This window comes from Neoarius graeffei, chromosome 15 (assembly GCF_027579695.1).
Source record: "Neoarius graeffei isolate fNeoGra1 chromosome 15, fNeoGra1.pri, whole genome shotgun sequence".
Taxonomy (NCBI): domain Eukaryota; kingdom Metazoa; phylum Chordata; class Actinopteri; order Siluriformes; family Ariidae; genus Neoarius; species Neoarius graeffei.
In genome coordinates this window covers 44,288,338-44,312,444 of record NC_083583.1, presented here as the reverse complement: position 1 = coordinate 44,312,444, position 24,107 = coordinate 44,288,338, and the positions used below count along the sequence as shown (strand labels likewise).

General features: G+C 43.6%; 1 protein-coding gene across 1 annotated transcript in view; it reads right to left on the bottom strand.

The window, feature by feature from the left end:
• The window catches only part of hcn2b (hyperpolarization activated cyclic nucleotide-gated potassium channel 2b), an 80,128-nt gene that overhangs the window by 41,684 nt on the left and 14,337 nt on the right, over positions 1–24,107 (bottom strand). Inside the window, exon 3 of the mRNA XM_060940541.1 lies at positions 20,282–20,443. Within this exon, the coding sequence (XP_060796524.1) occupies positions 20,282–20,443 (162 nt within the window). The remainder of the gene's footprint in view (positions 1–20,281; positions 20,444–24,107) is intronic.

Sequence of the window (24,107 nt, the reverse complement as noted above, 5' to 3'; positions counted from 1 at the left end):
TAGTTGAGCAAGTCAGTAATGGTATTTCTTACTTTCACCATAAATTTTTATTTATATGACTTTGGTCTATAGCTGTCAAAGGCCTCGGCCTTAAAACTGGTTCCTGCTGTGACGTCATGCACTCAGGCATGGCTGGCTCAGTGGGGCAGCTCGAATGCCAACATTGTGGTCAATTTTAACTCTCAAAACTATATTTTATTTTATTCCCATTTATGCAGCATACAAGGGTCAAGGATAGAGATACTATCCACTCAGAAATTTATTTAAAAATAAAGGTTCTGCTTATCTGCTTTAATGTTCATGAGTCCACCATCAGGAGAACACCTAACAACAATGGTGTGCATGGTAGCGTTGCAAGGAGAAAGCCACTGCTCTCCAAAAAGAACATTGCTGCTCGTCTGCAGTTTGGTAAAGATCACGTGGACAAGCCAAAAGGCTATTGGAAAAAAGTTTTGTGGATGGATGAGACAAAATAAAACTTTTTGGTTTAAATGAGAAGCTTTATGTTTGGAGAAAGGAAAACACTGCATTCCAGCATAAGAACCTTATCCCATCTGCGAAACATGGTGGTGGTAGTATCATGGTTTGGGCCTGTTTTGCTGCATTTGGGCCAGGATGGCTTGCCATCGTTGATGGAACAATGAATTCTGAATTATACTAGCGAACTCTAAAGGAAAATGTCAGGACATCTGTCCATGAACTGAATCTCAAGAGACGGTGGGTCATGCAGCAAGACAACGACCCTAAGCACACAAGTCATTCTACCAAAGAATGGTTAAAGAAGAATAAAGTTAATGTTTTGGAATGGCCAAGTCAAAGTCCTGACCTTAATCCAATCGAAATGTTGTGGAAGGACCTGAAGCGAGCAGTTCATGTGAGGAAACCCACCAACATCCCAGAGTTGAAGCTGTTCTATACGGAGGAATGGGCTAAAATTCCTCCAAGCCGGTGGGTAGGACTGCTGCGGTCTCAAAAGTAGCCGGTCACCGGCGGCAAATCGCCGTCTGTGGCTTGTTATGCCGCCGGCTATTGTCAGTCGAGTCACAAAATTTAATATTAAATATTTCTGACGGGAAAAAAAGTTGTTAACGTAAATTACATCCACTATGTCATGTATGTCCGTTGCCGCGTCAACTTTGTTTACATCCTCGACATGAGTGCAGCCATTACTGCCCCTTGTGCCATATGTAAGCCGTACTCTGATTGGCTTAGAGTGTTCCATGGACTGTGAATGGTTCATACCATCATGTGACTCACAAATGGCGACGAAGAGAGTTGCAAGCGGCTCCATGCTGGATGCGTGGCTAAAAAGGTCTAGAGGGAAAGGTAAGTACGTTTTGAACGCAAATTTATTCTATCATTGTGTTGATATAGAAAAATAAATATGTCTTAGTCCACCGTTTCTCAGCCTTGCTTAAGACATTATAATCGCAGATCGTAAAGTTGACTCTGCGTTTGACAGCTGCTCGAAAAAACAAACTGCGTGCGTAACAACGCTAATCAAGCTTAAGCTAGATGACCCGCATCAAATACCCGTCCCGGGTAAATGTTATCCCAATTTTAGATGACCTGTTCCAAACCATCCCGCCCCATGAAAAATTCGTACTTGCATCTCTCTCTCTCTCTCTCTCTCTCTCTCTCTCTCTCTCTCTATATATATATATATATATATATATATATATATATATATATATACACTCACACACACTCATATATTTGTTGTGCCTAACCTGCACTAAATAACTAGATTTATACAATTTCTATTCAGTAGGCCCCTACATGATTAGGTTGATGAGATTTGGATAAAAGTTATTTTCAATAGAAATGCTGAGACTGTCAATGAGTGCTGCTAGCTGCTGTTTTTTAATAACGATGAAGTCAGCTGATGAAGTACATGTAGCTGCATTTTATGTAACAGTTTACTGACTGCCAAAAAATAAACATTTTGATTATAATTGAAGTTGTTTTGTTCTTCATCTGTATTCAAGATTTCACCATATTCTTCAATAGTATTAGAGAATCTGGAGAAACTTGTCACCTTAACTTAGTCAAAGTGCACATCAGACTTAAAATTATTATATCATCCATATGTGGATTTCAATCGGACTACTTTTTATGTGTTTGTTTGCAAATATTTCTGAAATTTGATAAAATGACTGAGGTATGGTTTCATATTTCAAGTTTCCAAATAGTATTGACTACCCTTTATTTTCACTGTTAAAAGTTACCAGAGGCCACCATTTCTCAGTGCATTTCATAAAATTTTCCGTGCCCAAAGGGGGGTGCACCCCCTTTTGAAACCCCCCCTGCATGCTTTGCGTGCCTTATGTCTGCCACTGGCAGACATTTTACCATTGTGCACCCTGCTGTAAATTATTTGTACCCTGCTATTCTCCCAAACTTTGAAGCCCCTGGGACTGATCAACAGTTACTGGAAACATTTAGTTGCAGTTATTGCTGCACAAGGGGGGGTCACACCAGATACTGAAAGCAAAGGTTCACATACTTTTGCCACTCACCAATATGTACAACCCCGATTCCAAAAAAGTTGGGACAAAGTACAAATTGTAAATAAAAACAGAATGCAATGATGTGGAAGTTTCAAAATTCCATATTTTATTCAGAATAGAACATAGATGACATATCAAATGTTTAAACTGAGAAAATGTATCATTTAAAGAGAAAAATTAGGTGATTTTAAATTTCATGACAACAACACATCTCAAAAAAGTTGGAACAAGGCCATGTTTACCACTGTGAGACATCCCCTTTTCTCTTTACAACAGTCTGTAAACGTCTGGGGACTGAGGAGACAAGTTGCTCAAGTTTAGGGATAGGAATGTTAACCCATTCTTGTCTAATGTAGGATTCTACTTGCTCAACTGTCTTAGGTCTTTTTTGTCGTATCTTCCATTTTATGATGCGCCAAATGTTTTCTATGGGTGAAAGATCTGGACTGCAGGCTGGCCAGTTCAGTACCCGGACCCTTCTTCTACGCAGCCATGATGCTGTAATTGATGCAGTATCTGGTTTGGCATTGTCATGTTGTCAAATGCAAGGTCTTCCCTGAAAGAGACGTCGTCTGGATGGGAGCATATGTTGCTCTAGAACCTGGATATACCTTCCAGCATTGATGGTGTCTTTCCAGATGTGTAAGCTGCCCATGCCACATGCACTAATGCAACCCCATACCATCAGAGATGCAGGCTTCTGAACTGAGTGCTGATAACAACTTGGGTCGTCCTTCTCCTCTTTAGTCTGAATGATATGGCGTCCCTGATTTCCATAAAGAACTTCAAATTTTGATTCATCTGACCACAGAACAGTTTTCCACTTTGCCACAGTCCATTTTAAATGAGCCCTGGCCCAGAGAAGACGTCTGTGCTTCTGGATCATGTTTAGATATGGCTTCTTCTTTGAACTATAGGGTTTTAGCTGGCAATGGCGGATGGCACGGTGAATTGTGTTCACAGATAATGTTCTCTGGAAATATTCCTGAGCCCATTTTGTGATTTCCAATACAGAAGCATGCCTATATATGATGCAGTGCTGTCTAAGGGCCCAAAGATCACGGGCACCCAGTATGGTTTTCCGGCCTTGACCCTTACGCACAGAGATTCTTCCAGATTCTCTGAATCTTTTGATGATATTATGCGCTGTAGATGATGATATGTTCAAACTCTTTGCAATTTTACACTGTCGAACTCCTTTCTGATATTGCTCCACTATTTGTCGGTGCAGAATCAGGGGGATTGGTGATCCTCTTCCCATCTTTACTTCTGAGAGACGCTGCCACTCCAAGATGCTCTTTTTATACCAGTCATGTTAATGATCTATTGCCAGTTGACCTAATGAGTTGCAATTTGGTCCTCCAGCTATTCCTTTTTTGTACCTTTAACTTTTCCAGCCTCTTATTGCCCCTGTCCCAACTTTTTTGAGATGTGTTGCTGTCATGAAATTTCAAATGAGCCAATATTTGGCATGAAATTTCAAAATGTCTCACTTTCGACATTTGATATGTTGTTTATGTTCTATTGTGAATACAATATCAGTTTTTGAGATTTGTAAATTATTGCATTCCATTTTTATTTACAATTTGTACTTTGTCCCAACTTTTTTGGAATCGGGGTTGTAATATTGGATCATTTTCCTTGATAAATAAATGACCAAGTATAATATTTTTGTCTCATTTGTTTAACTGGGTTCTCTTTATCTACTTTTAGGACTTGTGTGAAAATATGATGTTGTTTTAGGTCATATTTATGCAGAAATATAAAAAATTCTAAAGGGTTCACAAACTTTCAAGCACCACTGTAGGCTTCTAGCCAAATTTGATAAGGTAATTACTCATGTTTTCACTAACTTAATGAGCAAAACCATTTGTCTTCTGTCTTCATGTCCATCTTAATGACTGTCCATGTTGTGTAGATGATAATTTTTGTGTTCGTGTGTGTTTGAGTATATACAGTGGGGCAAAAAAGTATTTAGTCAGCCACCAATTGTGCAAGTTCTCCCACTTAAAAAGATGAGAGAGGCCTGTAATTTTCATCATAGGTACACTTCAACTATGAGAGACAGAATCGGGGGAAAGAATCCAGGAAATTACATTGTAGGATTTTTAATGAATTAATTGGTAAATTCCTCGGTAAAATAAGTATTTGGTCACCTACAAACAAGCAAGATTTCTGGCTCTCACAGACCTGTAACAACTTCTTTAAGAGGCTCCTCTGTCCTCCACTCGTTACCTGTATTAATGGCACCTGTTTGAACTCGTTATCAGTATAAAAGACACCTGTCCACAACCTCAAACAGTCACACTCCAAACTCCACTATGGCCAAGACCAAAGAGCTGTCAAAGGACACCAGAAACAAAATTGTAGACCTGCACCAGGCTGGGAAGACTGAATCTGCAATAGGTAAGCAGCTTGGTGTGAAGAAATCAACTGTGGGAGCAATTATTAGAAAATGGAAGACATATAAGACCACTGATAATCTCCCTCGATCTGGGGCTCCACGCAAGATCTCACCCCGTGGGGTCAAAATGATCACAAGAATGGTGAGCAAAAATCCCAGAACCACACGGGGGGACCTAGTGAATGACCTGCAGAGAGCTGGGACCAAAGTAACAAAGGCTGCCATCAGTAACACACTACGCCGCCAGGGACTCAAATCCTGCAGTGCCAGACGTGTCCCCCTGCTTAAGCCAGTACATGTCCAGGCCCATCTGAAGTTTGCTAGAGAGCATTTGGATGATCCAGAAGAGGATTGGGAGAATGTCATATGGTCAGATGAAACCAAAATAGAACTTTTTGGTAAAAACTCAACTTGTATTTGGAGGAGAAAGAATGCTGAGTTGCATCCAAAGAACACCATACCTACTGTGAAGCATGGGGGTGGAAACATCATGCTTTGGGGCTGTTTTTCTGCAAAGGGACCAGGACGACTGATCCGTGTAAAGGAAAGAATGAATGGGGCCATGTATCGTGAGATTTTGAGTGAAAACCTCCTTCCATCAGCAAGGGCATTGAAGATGAAACGTGGCTGGGTCTTTCAGCATGACAATGATCCCAAACACACCACCCGGGCAATGAAGGAGTGGCTTCGTAAGAAGCATTTCAAGGTCCTGGAGTGGCCTAGCCAGTCTCCAGATCTCAACCCCATAGAAAATCTTTGGAGGGAGTTGAAAGTCCATGTTGCCCAGTGACAGCCCCAAAACATCACTGCTCTAGAGGAGATCTGCATGGAGGAATGGGCCAAAATACCAGCAACAGTGTGTGAAAACCTTGTGAAGACTTACAGAAAACGTTTGACCTCTGTCATTGCCAACAAAGGGTATGTAACAAAGTATTGAGATGAACTTTTGTTATTGACCAAATACTTATTTTCCACCATAATTTGCAAATAAATTCTTTAAAAATCAGACAATGTGATTTTCTGGATTTTTTTTTTTTCTCATTTTGTCTCTCATAGTTGAGGTATACCTATGATGAAAATAACAGGCCTCTCTCATCTTTTTAAGTGGGAGAACTTGCACAATTGTTAACTGACTAAATACTTTTTTGCCCCACTGTATCATATCTCAGTGGTGGGTGGGGGAACAAAAAGCCAGAGGTAAGAATGATCCTTTGTGATTATAATTGTGTGTTTTTCTGCTATTTTGTATCCACTTTTATGTTGTCCTTGCCAAGGACAGCTGATGGAACTTAGCTAGTGCAAAGCATCTCTTCTAACTTGAGAATAAAGATTTTGTACATGTTTCCTAGCAAGACAGATTCTGGTACTAGGGTAATATAACTGAGTCTGATACTTTTCCATCAGTATATGTAGCTAAGAACCACCTGCTTTCACAGAAAGACTGGCATGGCAAACATCCAACCATGTTTACTCGCCACTGTTTCAGACAAATAACGTTGAAAGATATAATATGCTAGTTTGTCTATCCAGTCACTGTATCTTGGTACAGAAGACATTGTCTCACAGTGCTTAAGATTTTTGTTTCCCCATTGGAAGCCACTGTACAGAGGTTTGTACACATTAGTGTGACTCGCCAGTCAGATAATTCTAGATTCATATTATTCAGATTAATCAGAATATTCAAGAATCCGAAGTATCTAGTCAGCTAAATTTATTTAAAAAAAAAAAAAGCCATCAGATGTTTCGCAAGTTGTAAGTCAAGGCTGAACCAAAATGGTCCCTGACACAATAAGCATGATAAACAAAATAAACTGAATTTTGACATCAGTGTAGTGCATGTGAATATACTTGGTAGATACTGTATATCACTTAAAAAAAAAAGTCAGCTATAAACACCACTCAGGCCATACGTCATTTTTAATTCAATAGTGATTTTCAATGTTAATGTGAACAAACATGCAATCCTGTAGGGGCTGTTTCACAATCATGGTTGTCTTTTTGAATAACACCAACTAACTCTTTCAACTAGGTCCAGTATAAATATATACTGGAGTTTCTTATACGTTATTGTACAGGGACACACCAGCCCTACCTACAGCAGTACTGTCTTTTATAAGTTCTTATAAATATGTCTGTAAGAGTCAAATGCAGGCTCAGTTTTGATCTTGTGGTCATTTCATTTAATTCTACTTTAATTGTAACACTTAAATTTTACTGCTTAAATTCAGAATTACTTTCATTAGCACTAACTAGGTTTTACTTTGGGATGTATACTTTCATTTACAATAGAAAGATATTTAAGTGGAAGTTACTTTTTTTTTTTTGTAAACTAGGTGCCTCCGACAGAATTCTTTGTCCATCAAAAATGTCGTCTCTGGAAAACACTCGCCATATGATGAGGTTGTAAACTATTTTTTTAAAGAAAATATTTGTCTCTTTTGAAGCAGAAGACTGCTGTTGCACAGTAAAAAAAACAAAAAACAAAAAAACAGGATTTGGAACAGATGTGAGACACATTTGCAGCAGAGTTTCACATGTGGTTGAAGTGTGTGTCCCAAAAAGTGTCCTCTCTGGAAAACCCTCGCCATGTGATGAGGTTGTAAATTATTTTTTAAGAAAATATTTGGCTCTTTTGAAGCAGAAAACTCTGTTGTTGCACAGTAAAAAAACAAGATTTGGAACAGATGTGAGACACATTTGCAGCAGAGCTTCACATGTGGTTGAAATGTGTGTCCCAAAAAGTGTCCTCTCTGGAAAACCACAAGGATCATCTCCACTTCAGTTGTTATTACAGTCACCACCTGAACAAACATCACTGCACAGTACTTGAAATTTTGTCCTGAAAATCACATCCATTTCAACAGTTTTTCACTTTGTATACCTTCCTCTCGTGGACAATAAGAAAGTGGGTCAATTTTAGAAATACACTATCTGCTGTTTTCTCACCACAACTACCGTATTAAGCCCAGTATATGACCTGTAGCTCTGAAATTCATTGTTAATTTCCATCTCAAAAGGTCATTTTTGGTAGCAGAGAAATACAAAAACCTTAGGTTTGATATTTGGACTATTGTGGATCTGAAAAGTACAGTATACCCTGATTGTGAAACGGTCTGTAGATTAAGGAACCTTAGAGAAACCAGGCACTTGAAGTGAAGAAGTGTAGAGAGGCCAGGATCATCAGACAGATTATTCAACACTGCGTCATTTGTTTAAAGCAATTCTCTTCCACAGAGGTACTGAAGCTGATTACTAACTGATTGCTAAGTGATGCTAAACACTAACATGGCCGTGCTCTGAAATGAATGAAAGCAGTTCGGTGGAGAGCTATCACTAAGAATAAACTTTGCAAACCTATGAAAAGTGCTTGGAAATCTGAACCTTTGTGTGAGAAAGTCAGACTGGGATATCCATGTTCATGTCATACTGTATAGAATTAATACTGTATTTCAAACCAGTATAATAATTTAAATGTGTTTGTGGCAGCGGGGGCGTGGTCAAGCACCGGTCTGTGACAGGAGGGCGGAGTCAGGGAAGGTAAGTGGCAGATTCACTTCACCTGAGAGCAATTAACGTGTTTGTGTGTCTTCCCAGGGACCGCGCCCTATTTAGGGAGGGAGAGCGAGAGCAGAGGAGATCTCTCCCGAACCAGACACCTGATGTGTGTGTGTGCGCGCGCGCGTGTGTCTGTGTTAAGCAGATTGTGTTCCCTGAAAAGTGGAAACAATAAAACGATTTGTTGAACCTGATCTCTGTCCTGCCGTCCTCTGTGCTCCACCCACACCTAGGGAAAGCTACAGTGGTGCCGAAACCCGGGAAATGGAGCACCAACCCAGCAGCCCCATGGAATCCTCCCCGTTCACCGACCTGGTCCACGCCCTCGCCACGGCTCAGCAAAGCCAGCACCAGGCGCTCGTCACACTCCGAAAGGAACAAGAGCGGCGCTTCGATGCCCTGGTGCTGGCCCAGCAAGAAGATCGCAAGGCGTTCCGGCGTCTCCTCGCGTCGGCGGGGCCCACCAGTGCTCCGGCCGCGGGCCCGTCTCCCCTCACCCTAACTAAGATGGGCCCGCAGGATGACCCCGAGGCTTTCTTCACGTTATTCGAGCAGGTCGCTGAAGCCTCGGGGTGGCCGATGGAGCAGCGCGCGGCGCGCCTCCTCCCCCTCCTGACGGGAGAGGCGCAGCTGGCTGCACTACAGCTCCCCGCCGATCGCCGGCTGGCCTACGCCGACCTTCGCCGGGCTGTCCTTCAGCGCGTGGGGCGCACGCCGGAGCAGCAGCGCCAGCGCTTCCGCGCGCTGCGGATGGAGGAAGTCGGCAGCCCGTTCGCGTTCGGCCAGCAGCTCCGGGACGCCTGCTGGCGGTGGCTGAGGGCCGAAGATCGCGACGCCGAGGGAATCGTCGATCAGGTGGTACTGGAACAGTTCATCGCCCGCTTACCAGCAGGAGCCGCAGAGTGGGTCCAGTGCCACCGCCCGGCGTCGCTGGATCAGGCAGTCGAGCTGGCGGAGGATCATCTGGCGGCTGTCTCGGCGGCAGGACAGCAGATGTCGACATCTCTTCTCTCCTCTTCCCTTTCTCTCTCTCTCTCCCCTCCTTCTGTGTCCCGTCCTCGCCCCATTCCCCCACCGCGGAGGCGGGGGCCGGCACCACCCCTGCCGGCCCGCCGCACCCGCGGTGCCCTCCCGTTTCTCCCTTCTGTGTCTGTCTCTCCCCCACCTCAGGTGAGTGAGCCCCAGAGCACCGGTGCAGAGGGGAAGCCCGGGCCGGTTTGCTGGCGCTGCGGGGAACCGGACCACCTTCAACAGCAGTGCACAGCAATGGAAGTGGGCGCGGTGGTTCGGATCCCCGACGCGCCAGAGGCCGCCCTCGATCGGGCCGGAGCGTATCGCATACCGGTGAGTATCCAAGGGGCTACATATCAGGCATTGGTGGATTCTGGTTGTAATCAGACCTCAATTCGCCAAAGCCTGGTTCAAAACGAGGCATTGGGGGGAGCACAAGGGGTGAAGGTTTTGTGTGTGCACGGGGATGTTCACAGCTACCCTTTGGTGTCGGTCCATATTATTTTCAGAGGGGAAAAATTTATAGTGAAGGCGGCGGTTAATCCTCGCCTTACCCACTCGTTAATTTTGGGGACTGATTGGCCGGGATTTCGGGGTTTAATGACGCGCCTAGTAGAGAGTGGGTCCTGCCAGTTGACAGGGGGAGGTCCCGGTGTCGTTTTGGCGGGAGCAGCTGTCGCAGAGCCGTCTACGTCATCTCCGCGTCAGAGTGAGGAGCCGCCGGCTCCTCCTCTCTCTATTGGGGAATCCCTCGCGGATTTCCCATTAGAGCAGTCGCGAGACGAGACTCTGCGGCATGCGTTTGACCAAGTGAGAGTAATCGATGGTCAAACGCTCCCGCCGAACGCCACCCCGTCCTTCCCCTACTTCGCGATTATGAAGGATAGGTTATACCGAGTGACGCAGGACACTCAAACTAAAGAGCGAGTCACGCAGCTTTTGATTCCAAAGAGCCGCCGGGAATTGGTATTCCAGGCGGCTCACTTTAATCCCATGGCTGGACACTTAGGGCAGGATAAAACACTAGCCCGAATAATGGCCCGATTCTATTGGCCGGGGATTCGCGGCGATGTCCGTAGGTGGTGTACGGCATGCCGCGAATGCCAGTTAGTAAATCCAGCGGCCATTCCAAAAGCGCCATTGCGCCCTCTACCGTTAATCGAGACCCCGTTTGAAAGAATTGGGATGGATCTCGTCGGGCCATTAGATCGGTCAGCACGAGGGTACCGCTTTATATTAGTTCTAGTGGACTATGCAACGCGATACCCGGAAGCAGTGCCTCTGCGCAATATCTCAGCACGCAGTATTGCAGAGGCACTCTTCCGCGTCATCTCCCGAGTTGGAATCCCGAAAGAGATTCTGACTGATCAAGGCACTACGTTTATGTCACGAACACTACGCGAACTGTATGGGTTATTGGGGATTAAGCCGATCCGCACCAGTGTGTATCACCCACAAACGGACGGTTTAGTAGAACGGTTCAACCGCACCCTCAAAAATATCATTAAGAAATTCGTAAGTGAGGACGCACGTAATTGGGATAAGTGGCTCGAACCCTTGCTGTTCTCAGTGCGAGAGGTCCCTCAAGCCTCCACGGGGTTCTCCCCGTTCGAATTATTATATGGGCGTAAGCCGCGCGGCATCCTGGACGTGCTGCGGGAAAATTGGGAGGAGGGACCTTCACAAAGTAAGAATGAAATTCAGTACGTTATGGACCTGCGCGCAAAACTCCACACGCTCACCCACCTAACTCAGGGGAATTTGCGGCAGGCCCAGGAACGGCAAGCCCGCCTGTACAACAAGGGTACGCGCCTTAGAGAGTTCACACCGGGAGATAAAGTACTCGTACTCTTGCCCACGTCGAGCTCCAAATTAATCGCCAAGTGGCAAGGACCCTTTGAGGTCACACGGCGAGTCGGGGACGTCGACTATGAGGTGAGGCGAACAGACAGGGGTGGGGCGCTACAGATTTACCACCTCAATCTGCTCAAACTCTGGAACGAGGAGGTCCCTGTGGCGTTGGTGTCGGTAGTTCCGGAGAAGGCGGAGCTGGGGCCGGAGGTTCAAAAAGGGAATTTGGCATCACGTACCTCTCCGGTCCCCTGTGGAGACCACCTCTCCCCGACCCAACTCACGGAGGTCGCCCAGTTGCAGGCCGAGTTTTCGGATGTGTTCTCGCCCCTGCCCGGTCGCACGAACCTCATAGAACACCACATAGAGACACCCCCGGGGGTGGTAGTGCGTAGCCGCCCTTATAGACTACCCGAACACAAAAAAAAGGTGGTTCGGGAAGAACTTCAGGCCATGCTCGAAATGGGCATCGTCGAGGAGTCCCACAGCGACTGGAGCAGCCCGGTGGTCTTGGTTCCCAAGGCTGACGGCTCGGTCCGGTTCTGTGTGGACTATAGAAAAGTCAACGCGGTGTCTAAATTCGACGCGTACCCAATGCCTCGTATTGATGAGCTGCTCGATCGACTAGGCACGGCTCGCTTTTACTCGACACTGGATTTAACGAAGGGATATTGGCAGATCCCCTTGACTCCATTATCCCGGGAGAAAACGGCCTTTTCCACACCGTTCGGCTTACACCAGTTCGTCACACTTCCGTTTGGGCTGTTTGGGGCGCCCGCTACGTTTCAGCGGCTGATGGACCGGGTCCTCCGGCCCCACGCCACCTATGCAGCCGCCTACCTGGACGACATTATCGTTTATAGTAACGACTGGCAGCGGCACCTGCAACACCTGAGGGCCGTCCTTAGGTCGCTGAGACGGGCGGGACTCACGGCCAACCCAAAGAAGTGTGCGATTGGGCAGGTGGAAGTACGGTATCTGGGCTTCCACTTGGGCAACGGGCAGGTGCGTCCCCAAATTAATAAGACAGCAGCGATTGCGGCCTGCCCAAGGCCCAAGACCAAAAAGGGGGTGAGACAGTTCCTGGGGCTGGCTGGCTACTATCGTAGGTTTATACCTAATTATTCGGACGTCACCAGCCCGCTGACTGACCTCACTAAAAAGGGGGCGCCAGATCCGGTCCAGTGGACGGAGCAGTGCCAGCGGGCTTTCTCGGAGGTAAAGGCTGCACTGTGTGGGGGGCCACTTTTACACTCCCCTGACTTCTCTCTCCCTTTTATGTTACAGACGGATGCGTCGGACAGAGGGCTGGGGGCCGTTTTGTCCCAGCAGGTGGAGGGGGAGGATCGCCCGGTCCTATACATCAGCCGGAAGCTGTCAGTGCGTGAGGGGCGCTACAGCACGATTGAAAAGGAGTGCCTGGCGATCAAATGGGCGGTCCTCGCCCTCCGGTACTACCTGCTGGGGCGCTCTTTCACCCTCTGTTCGGACCACGCGCCCCTCCAGTGGCTCCACCGCATGAAAGATGCCAACGCGCGGATCACCCGTTGGTATCTGGCGCTCCAACCCTTTAATTTCAAGGTGGTCCACAGGCCGGGGGCGCAGATGGTCGTGGCGGACTTCCTCTCCCGTCAAGGGGGGGGGGGGGGGGGGGGAGTCGGCTGCGGGCCGGACGGCTGCCCGGCCTGAGTCGGGCGGTGGGGGTATGTGGCAGCGGGGGCGTGGTCAAGCACCGGTCTGTGACAGGAGGGCGGAGTCAGGGAAGGTAAGTGGCAGATTCACTTCACCTGAGAGCAATTAACGTGTTTGTGTGTCTTCCCAGGGACCGCGCCCTATTTAGGGAGGGAGAGCGAGAGCAGAGGAGATCTCTCCCGAACCAGACACCTGATGTGTGTGTGTGTGCGCGCGTGTGTCTGTGTTAAGCAGATTGTGTTCCCTGAAAAGTGGAAACAATAAAACGATTTGTTGAACCTGATCTCTGTCCTGCCGTCCTCTGTGCTCCACCCACACCTAGGGAAAGCTACAGTGTTTTACAATTAATAGAGCAACCTGCATGGCATTATACAACTGTCAGGAAAATATGTACAGGACTAGAGGATTATACTGTATTAAAGGACCCCTGCAACACTGCTGTCATTATATCCATGGCTTTCCTGCGAGAGACAATGGGGTCGCCATGACACCCACCTCTCCTGGATGCCGGTTTTTGATTTCCAGTTTATCCAAGCAGCTGAAGCTGAGGGAGCTGAACATAGCCAAGCAGAACTAGCTACAACAACAACCATGTTTTAGTCAGAGGATAATGGCTTTTTAAATGATCTCTTTTTCTGTTTCAACGTGTGCAGTTGTCAGGTGCATAAACAACTTGCGAAAGCTTAAAGATTTTATGAATGGCACCTGTTTTGAGCACAAATGGACCTGCAAGACGTGTTGTCCAGCACCATACACTGTTCATCCGTACATGCGATTCCTGTCTTTCCACTAACCACTGCATTTTGGACCTGAATCAACAACATTAATTCTGTGTAATTGTCGTTTAGATATTGTACATTATTCAAACATTACACTACATTAGTCGTTTAGCTGATGTTTTTATTCAAAGTGACTAACAATAAGTGCATGTAGCCAAGAGAATACAAGATCGACCAGTGCTGAAGTACTAGTGTAAACAAAGCCTACAAATACCATCCAATATCTGGAATGATTAGGGGAGTTAAGAAGTTGAAGAAGCTTGGACAAATACATAGACAAGAAATTATTTAAGTATGGTATGTTTGTTTCCAAAGTTTCACAGCATTTGCATTAAAATGGTTAGCCTATGCTTCTCTCCTAGCTTTTGCTTCTTGAGCCTATACATATACATACTGAGCCTGTATGGTATTTGGCGGACGCTTTTGTCCAACGCGACTTACAATATATAAACACTACATTATTCGTAAACCAATTTATGCAGAGTTTTGCCAATTTTACTACTGTATAGATAATTGTATGCCTCCGTGCTTTTGTAGTTCCTTAGCTCCTCACCATCAACACTCTCGCTAAGAATGAAATAATTGACGATGTCAACGTAGCTGACATCGGGCCACAGCTTCATGTCGTCTATTCATTCCATGAAGGTAGATGGATGGGTCACTTTGATCATATCATCCCCAGAGTACATCAGAAAATCAGACCTGTGTAACCATCTTTTAGTCATCTTTGATCTTGCCTACCTAGCAGTTAGCGTTAGCTACAAACTTCAACACAGTGGAACGGAAGAAAGATCCCAGGTTCTGCTATGACACAGCAATGAATCATGGGAAAGGTCAGAGTTTGGGAAAGTTGTGGATACAGTACCTGTAATTGTAACTATTGTTACTATAAACAAGGCAACAAAACCACTGAAGCAGCAAAAGCGCTAGCTACCTATTAGCCTACTATTTCAAACAGGTAATCCATATAGCTGGTGACAGTTATTTAGACATAAATTATAACTAGAAGTTATAACAAACGTTCCACAAATTTTTCACAGATGGATGGAGCATACCTGTCAACCCTCCCGTTTTTCCCGGGAAATCCCTTATTTTGACTTATTTCCCGCTGTCTTCCCATTTTTTTATTTTCCCGAAAATATCCCGTGTTTTGGGTGCTCCGGTTTCCCCCACAGTCCAAAGACATGCAGGTTGGGTTAACTGGTGACTCTAAATTGACCGTAGGTGTGAATGTGAGTGTGAATGGTTGTCTGTGTCTATGTGTCAGCCCTGTGATGACCTGGCGACTTGTCCAGGGTGTACCCCGCCTTTCGCCCGTAGTCAGCTGGGATAGGCTCCAGCTTGCCTGCGACCCTGTAGAAGGATAAAGCGGCTAGAGATAATGAGATGAGATGAGATATCCCGTATTTTCACATTATATAAAAGTCCCGTATTTTCACAATATAAAAAAGTCAGTAGGTCCAGAATTCATGACGCGCCTCTGACAGGAGTTTACAGCAGGAAGTCGGGCCATGAATTCACGTCCCCACCCTCTCAGGCATCAGTAATTACATAACTCCATCCGGAGGTGAGGCTGAACAAGTGATTAGGTCCAGTGTTGCCAGATTGAGCGGTTTCCCGCCCAAGTTGGGCGGTTTCAAGTGCATTTTGGCGGGTTTTGAACATATTTTGGGCTGGAAAACGTCAGCAGTATCTGGCAACACTGATTAGGTCTGAGGTGAAGATGGCGATGCTAATAACTAAGAAAAACATTAGCCTCTCTTTCTTTGATGATTTCAACAAGTGCGTGGCTGGAATGTTCCCAGACTCTTCCATCGCAAAGAAATTTTCCATGGGGAAAACGAAAGCCTCCCAAATAATCAAAGGTAAGCTACACATGTTTTCATTAAGTATGTCCTGGCTAAGACCTCATAAATAGCCTAGTGTAAACTAATTGGTGTATTAACTGTTTTATCCACTCATTGTCTATTTTATTTTCTATCTGAAACTTACCCATTTTAAATCACTCTTGGTTTAATATCTTATATTACTCTTTATCTCTTTATTAATCTATCTATCTATCTATCTATCTATCTATCTATCTATCTATCTATCTATCTATCTAGTGTTCTGAGGCCATGACTATGGTAAAACCAGAATAAATTGCAATGGAATTGAATTTATTGACTGGTTATATAATGACCTTTCTTATTTTAACATAAGATACGTATTTTAGCCCTTAATTTGGGAAACAACTGGTACCACTGAAAGCAAATAAAAATAAATGCATAGTTTATTCACAAATGCACTCTATAAACCATAAGCATATTGAGTTTGGGTCTTGGCTATCACCAACATGCACCAGAGTACAGGAAATCACAAATACTAGATAGAAAATTGCCCCCCATTCAACTACACACCCACTTTTGGTGAAGGGTATGACTTTCCGAAATTTTCCCTTATTTTGAGTTAAAAATCTGGGAAATGTCCCTTTTTTTCAAACCTCAAAGTTGACAGGTATGGAATGGAGGCATGTCAGCTCTTCTTAAAAGCCTGATGTGGAAGAGGGTAGATAGCGAGATATCGCTTTCCTCTGAGTGTGTTATACTGCTCTGTTATGCAACATACAGTAATTGGATTCACGTGATTTTATTATTATTATTATTTTTTTTTTAACAAGCCGTGTTGTTACTTCACTAATCAGTCCAAAGAGGTTGAAAAGAGGTTGAAAAACACATGAAGGTCAACAGAGGCAACAGGAGATCTGCTGCAGAAGCTACAATGGTCCATATTTAGAAAATTGGAATCAGTGAACTATGTCCAGTTTATTTTTATTCATGTATTAATCAGTTCTGTGACAGTACTGCTGAGATGCATCCAGATCGTGACCCACAATCCACAGAGAAAAAATGCAATTAAATTTAGAGATAATGAGATGAGATGATAGATATACAACCCCGATTCCAAAAAAGTTGGGACAAAGTACAAATTGTAAATAAAAACGGAATGCAATAATTTACAAATCTCAAAAACTGATATTGTATTCACAATAGAACATAGACAACATATCACATGTCGAAAGTGAGACATTTTGAAATTTCATGCCAAATATTGGCTCATTTGAAATTCCATGACAGCAACGCATCTCAAAAAAGTTGGGACAGGGGCAATAAGAGGCTGGAAAAGTTAAAGGTACAAAAAAGGAACAGCTGGAGGACCAAATTGCAACTCATTAGGTCAATTGGCAATAGGTCATTAACATGACTGGGTATAAAAAGAGTATCTTGGAGTGGCAGCGGCTCTCAGAAGTAAAGATGGGAAGAGGATCACCAACCCCCCTAATTCTGCGCCGACAAATAGTGGAGCAATATCAGAAAGGAGTTCGATAGTGTAAAATTGCAAAGAGTTTGAACATATCATCATCTACAGTGCATAATATCATCAAAAGATTCAGAGAATCTGGAAGAATCTCTGTGCGTAAGGGTCAAGGCCGGAAAACCATACTGGGTGCCCGTGATCTTCGGGCCCTTAGATGGCACTGCATCACATACAGGCATGCTTCTGTATTGGAAATCACAAAATGGGCTCAGGAATATTTCCAGAGAACATTATCTGTGAACACAATTCACCGTGCCATCCGCCGTTGCCAGCTAAAACTCTATAGTTCAAAGAAGAAGCCACATCTAAACATGACCCAGAAGCGCAGATGTCTTCTCTGGGCCAAGGCTCATTTAAAATGGACTGTGGTAAAGTGGAAAACTGTTCTGTGGTCAGACGAATCAAAATTTGAAGTTCTTTATGGAAATCAGGGACGCCGTGTCATTTGGACTAAAGAGGAGAAGGACGACCCAAGTTGTTATCAGCGCTCAGTTCAGAAGCCTGCATCTCTGATGGTATGGGGTTGCATTAGTGCGTGTGGCATGGGCAGCTTACACATCTGGAAAGACACCATCAATGCTGAAAGGTATATCCAGATTCTAGAGCAACATATGCTCCCATCCAGACGATGTCTCTTTCAGGGAAGACCTTGCACTTTCCAACATGACAATGCCAAACCAGATACTGCATCAATTACAGCATCATGGCTGCGTAGAAGAAGGGTCCGGGTACTGAACTGGCCAGCCTGCAGTCCAGATCTTTCACCCATAGAAAACATTTGGCGCATCATAAAACGGAAGATACGACAAAAAAGACCTAAGACAGTTGAGCAACTAGAATCCTACATTAGACAAGAATGGGTTAACATTCCTATCCCTAAACTTGAGCAACTTGTCTCCTCAGTCCCCAGACGTTTACAGACTGTTGTAAAGAGAAAAGGGGATGTGTCACAGTGGTAAACATGGCCTTGTCCCAACTTTTTTGAGATGTGTTGTCATGAAATTTAAAATCACCTAATTTTTCTCTTTAAATGATAAATTTTCTCAGTTTAAACATTTGATATGTCATCTATGTTCTATTCTGAATAAAATATGGAATTTTGAAACTTCCACATCATTGCATTCCATTTTTATTTACAATTTGTACTTTGTCCCAACTTTTTTGGAATCGGGGTTGTATATATACACACACACACACACACACACACACACTGAGCAGCTTTCAAAATAGACTGTTGATTGACAGAAAGATGGATAGACCTGTTTTTCCTATTATTATGGAAATGGCATGATTTTTTTTGTTATTTGATGCCACTATATAAAATGCTCATCCTCCAGTGTCCTCACATCAGCAGGTGGGCATCAGCAGCTGTTCCGAAATTCAGTGCAAAAGCAAAACAAACACAATACACAGGGGAAAGTCTGAAACACACACACACATCTCTGTTTGTCAACGACTCACAGAGTGACAGCATCTTTGAAGTAAGTTTTACTCTGAGTTTTCTCTGACTGAGTCCCCACTTATTTTCATCTATCAGACGATAGTGACTAATCAAAGTGTAGGTGTTTCGAGGAATCATAAACCATCCTCGAGTGCTTGTGATGCTACTCAAGCAGAAGTGCATGTCCTGTCAACAATAACTGGAGTACAGGTGAAAAATGAACCATCAAGAGAACTGTAGTGTAACTTCATTGCTCATTCAGACCTATCAACTGAAGTGTTGTTACTCTTGTGAAAGCTCATTATGTTTTTCTGGCCACTCTTCCATAAAGTCCCAGTCTGTGGCATGTACGGCTTAAAGTGGTGCTATGGACAGATACTCCCATCACCACTGTGGATCTTTACAGCTCCTTCAGCATTATCGTTGGTGTCTTTGTTGCATCTCTGATTAATGCCCTCCTTGCCCGGTCTGTGAGTTTTGGTGGGTGGCCTTGTCAGGTTTGTATTGGCAACATGTTCTTTCCATTTTGCTATAATGGATTTAATGGTGCTCCCTGGGATATTCAAAGTTTGAGATATTTTTTATAACCTAACCCTGATCCACACTTCTTCACAACTTTGTCTTGGACACGTTTGGAATGTTTCTTGGTTCTCATGTTGCTTGCTTAGTAGTGTTGCAGAGTCAGGGTCCTTCCAGAACAGGTTGATTTACACAGACATCATGTGACAGATCATGTGACACTTTGATTGCACACAGGTGGATCTTAATCAACTAATTATGTGACTTATGAAGTGAATTTTTTGGACCAGCTCTTATTTAGGGGTTTCATATGAAAGGGGGTGAATACCTATGCACACTCCAGATTTCTGTTTCTCATCTCATCTCATTATCTCAAGCCGCTTTATCCTTCTACAGGGTCGCAGGCAAGCTGGAGCCTATCCCAGCTGACTACGGGCGAAAGGCGGGGTACACCCTGGACAAGTCGCCAGGTCATCACAGGGCTGACACATAGACACAGACAACCATTCACACTCACATTCACACCTACGGTCAATTTTAGAGTCACCAGTTAACCTAACCTGCATGTCTTTGGACTGTGGGGGAAACCGGAGTACCCGGAGGAAACCCACGCGGACTCGGGGAGAACATGCAAACTCCACACAGAAAGGCCCTCGCCAGCCCCGGGGCTCGAACCCAGGACCTTCTTGCTGTGAGGCAACAGCGCTAACCACTACACCACCGTGCCGCCCAGATTTCTGTTTTTTCATCTTAATTATTGTTTGTGTCACAATAAAACAACCAGTTTCACATTTAAAGTGGTAGGCATGTTGTGTAAATCAAATGATGCTAACCCCCAAACATCCATTTTAATTCCAGCTTGTAATGCAACAAAACAGGACAAACACCAAGGGGGATGAATACTTTGGCAAGACACTGTAGATAGTCAAATCAAAGTACAAATTACACAAAATGATAGACTATAATGGTATAATGACAGTAAAGTTGATGTGAAATGGCCATTTTTCACATTCTTGTTGTGCAAGTACTTTTATAGTCACAGCGGTAAACCCAGCATGACACATTATTTACACTTTATTCTCACATCAGCTCATACAAGCAAATACCGTAGTAAGGACATAAATTATACACAAATGAGTATCAATTGAGAAGCCAAACTTACCACCATCTTGTTGAGGGAAACCCAGCAATCAGAAGGAAAATCTTGCAGCATGGGCACCAGAAACTGCAGGCAGCCATCCCAGTGACACAGCAGCAGCATCATCCCGATCAGGTTAATGATCCTCATGACAGCACTCGCCAGGTCATAGGTCATGTGAAAGATCTGATGGGAACGGACAGTGAACAATGTCAGTGCGGCTTAGGGAGAAATTAATTTGCGCAGGTGTGTAGGTAGGTCTGTGTTATAAAATACTGGATGTTATAAGATATTAATGAATGATTTGAGTTGTGACTGATTCCTCCAATACATTTTACTATACAGCTGAAGGAGCCTGAAGATGGTGTGTTCTGCCTAGGAGAGAGCATACATGTCAACCTTTGGTCAATCAAACCTGTATAACCAACCTCCAAAATCCTTATTTCCCTTATAAAATCCTTATAAGATACAAATTAAGATAATTTACCTAAAATGTGAATGGTAATTAACAATGATATATCCCCATTACTTTTTATTCAATATTAATAACAATAAATCTTCAGAATGAATACAAAGCTCCAATGTTTGACAAAAATACAAAGTGTCAGTCTAATGTTCTGAATTGTACTCCATGACAGCTTTTTTAGCACTCTGCACCAATACCTCACTAGGCTGCATGTCACAGCAAGTGTCTGTTGATCTTACACTGCAGTAGGCCAGGTCAGTGTGTCTGCATTCAGGTTCTTTCTGCTCTCTGTGTGTATCTTCCTGACTTGAGAGAAAACTCTCTCACAGTCAGCATTACTGTGGGGTAAACAGAGCACTGCCTAACTTGAACTAAAACGCCGACTACCTTGTGTTTTCTGTCTTTTCCAGTTGTTGGCATCAGTTTTTGAGTGCGCAAATACTGTCATCAGTGGCTGATTTTGCCTTTGGCTTGCATTCCGCTGATGTAGTTTCGATTTGAAATATTCTTTCACATCATTTGATGTCACGCACACACAGTGTGCATATTCTTCGTTTTTGGAGGCTGCTGGTTGGATTATGCCATTGAAAAGGTCCTTCCATTCAGGGAGAAACCTACCGCTGTATTGTGTTTTGAATTTCTTTGCCGGAGTGCCCATTCAGAATCTTTTCAGTTGCTATTGAAAGTCGCTCAGGTGGAAATATGCTTTTCAAACAAAATGTTACTTCACGGTTGGCGGGATTCTCGCAATGCGGTGTGCGCATGATCAGAAGCAGAACGAAGTCTCGCTACCACAAGATAACGCGTGATTTCATAAGACTCTTTACTGGCTGTGTTGCAAGGATGGATGGCGGTGAAGCAGACAGAGAGCCGGAAAACTTCTTCCTCCAAAAATATATTTTTATTTTTTCTATTTTCAAAACTTTTCTTAAAATAGTGCAAATATTTACAGTGCACCAACCAAAGGTTCAAATTGCCAAAAAGAAAACTATACAAACAAAATAAGAAAACACAAAAATGAAGAGGCTTCAAGTTTGCCAGACTAAATCAAAAAGACCCTGAACAAAACTATTAGTCAGCCAAACCACAGCACCTTCAAACAAGACGTTCCAACCACAACTGAGGCTCTGGAGCTACTGCAGAGCTTACATACCCGCAGCCCCGCCCACAGTTGAGCCCAAATTGCAAAATTAATCAATCAACTAAATAATGACATCCTAAATACAAAATAACAATTTAAAGAAACAAACACAAAATATACAAACATCCAAAATAATTTTCTTAAACCAAAAACCCTTCAGTGCATAGTAAAATACATGTTTCCCCAACACCAGCAAAACACCCCCGTTAAAATAGTCCGTTCTACCAAACACCCGCGAAACCCCTCCATAACAAGCCAATGGTACAGTCCCTTAGTTTCTCACAACAAACAGGAAGTGTGTGGAGTTCGCGTGATGAGTTACTTAAAACTATTTTGTGTTATAAAAATGCTAGAACTAAATAAATTTGCCGTTAGAAATAACCGGTTTGTACGTGTGTTTCCTAGACTATAGACAATGCTTAACAGATGGGAGATGAAAATGCTTAGAAATGTGTGATGCGTTTTACATATGAGTGGAGCCAAACAAATGTTACTAGAATGCCGGTAGGCCTTTCCCTGCACTCGTAACAAATGCTGCTCTACAACTAGAAACTATGGCAAACGGTGGAGTATGAAATGCTTGAAAACCAGTAATACCCATACAGAAAACAGTAATGGAAATGAAGTGCAACTCACAGCGACAGGTCAGCCAAGATGTTTGAACGTTGCCGACAGATTGCTGCCTATGCGCTGTGCGCTTGCGTGAGAAGGGTGTGTGTGTGAAGGTGTGTGCGTGCGAGCGTCACGGCTCACTCCGTGACAGGCTGTCTGTGCTTTCTGTGGTGTACAGTACGTTTGTAAATGTTATGCGCTCTTTTATCATAGTGGGAATTGATTATAGCTCTAAATAAATATTGAAGTTTTTTTAAAGAATCCGTATAACTTTATTTGTACGCCCGTATACTACGTTTATTGAATCAAATCCGTATAAAATACGGACATTCCGTATAGGTTGACATGTATGAGAGAGTGTGTTACAAAGTGAAGAAGGCTTCGATCACTCAATGTTCTGGCTTAAATCCAAGATCTCACCTTGTGTAGGTTTAAAGATTGATGCACACATTTCCTTTAATACCAGTCAAAAATTAAAACACTGATGTGAAAAGGTTAGCAGTCTCTTTATTCTGCAGCTAATAAGCAGCCTCTGGTTTTGTATTGTCTTATGAGGACAGCATAGTAAACACAGATTCTCTGTATTTATAAGGAAATTCCCCATAAATCACATTTACAACACCTCATTAATAACATTTATGAGGATTGTGTTGTTGCATGACTTTAGTGGTCTCACTTCTGCAGAGCTTCCTAAGGGGCTCATCGTTCTGAAAACTCTGTGGAAACTCTTCTGACCCTCTGAACAGCCAGCCAAACCATTCTCGGGACTAATGAGCCATAGAAACACTGACCGTGAACATCTATTACAGCTTGGTGTCAAACGTGGCAGACCACAATTACTCTCCAGTGCCTCTGGATTGAAAGTAAATCTCTGACAGCCAAATATCATGCCAACATTCTTCCAGAACACAGGAATACTTTTAATTTATCTTAAAAGTAGCAGAATATAGCAATGCTAGAGTACCAGGTGGGGTTCATAATTAAGTTAGAAATTAATACTCATGCCAGGGTGTTGCTGTAATCAGAACAGCACTGAAAGACGCACACAAACAGATCCTTTTCATAAGTGTATTCATGTTTAGCATTTAGTGCAATCAATTTATGATAAATTGCTGCTGAAAAGGGGGAAAAAAAAGATTGTTCCAACTCTGGTGCTTTGAGATGTTTTTGTATTTGTGTTTGCAGTCTGAGACAAGTAATGATTTCAAGCAATGTTAATTGGCCCCTAAAGCCTGATTATTAACCCGAATCTTTAAAACTCCAAGTATTGCAGCAGTGGAGTATTTTTTATTAAGACCTTTTAACATGTAGAGTGTTCTTTGATTTTGCCCTTAATAAAATCAAAAAACCCCAGTGAAGAAGTGGCAGGGCAATTTATGTTACTGCAGCTGCACAGAGCTTCAAATCATAACTGAACAATTTCTGGTTGGAAGCTGAGATGGTGATCATGGGAAAAAGCAGTTTAGTTTTATTATCTTCTGTTTTATTTTATTTCTTTAACTCTTAAGGTTTTTGGAGGTTAAAAAAATAAAATGGAAACCATTTGTAACTTCAGATAACTTCAGTTCATACAGCAATGTTTCTGGTCATTTTGTTTAGATTATAAACCAGCACTCTTCAGAGGTTTTGTG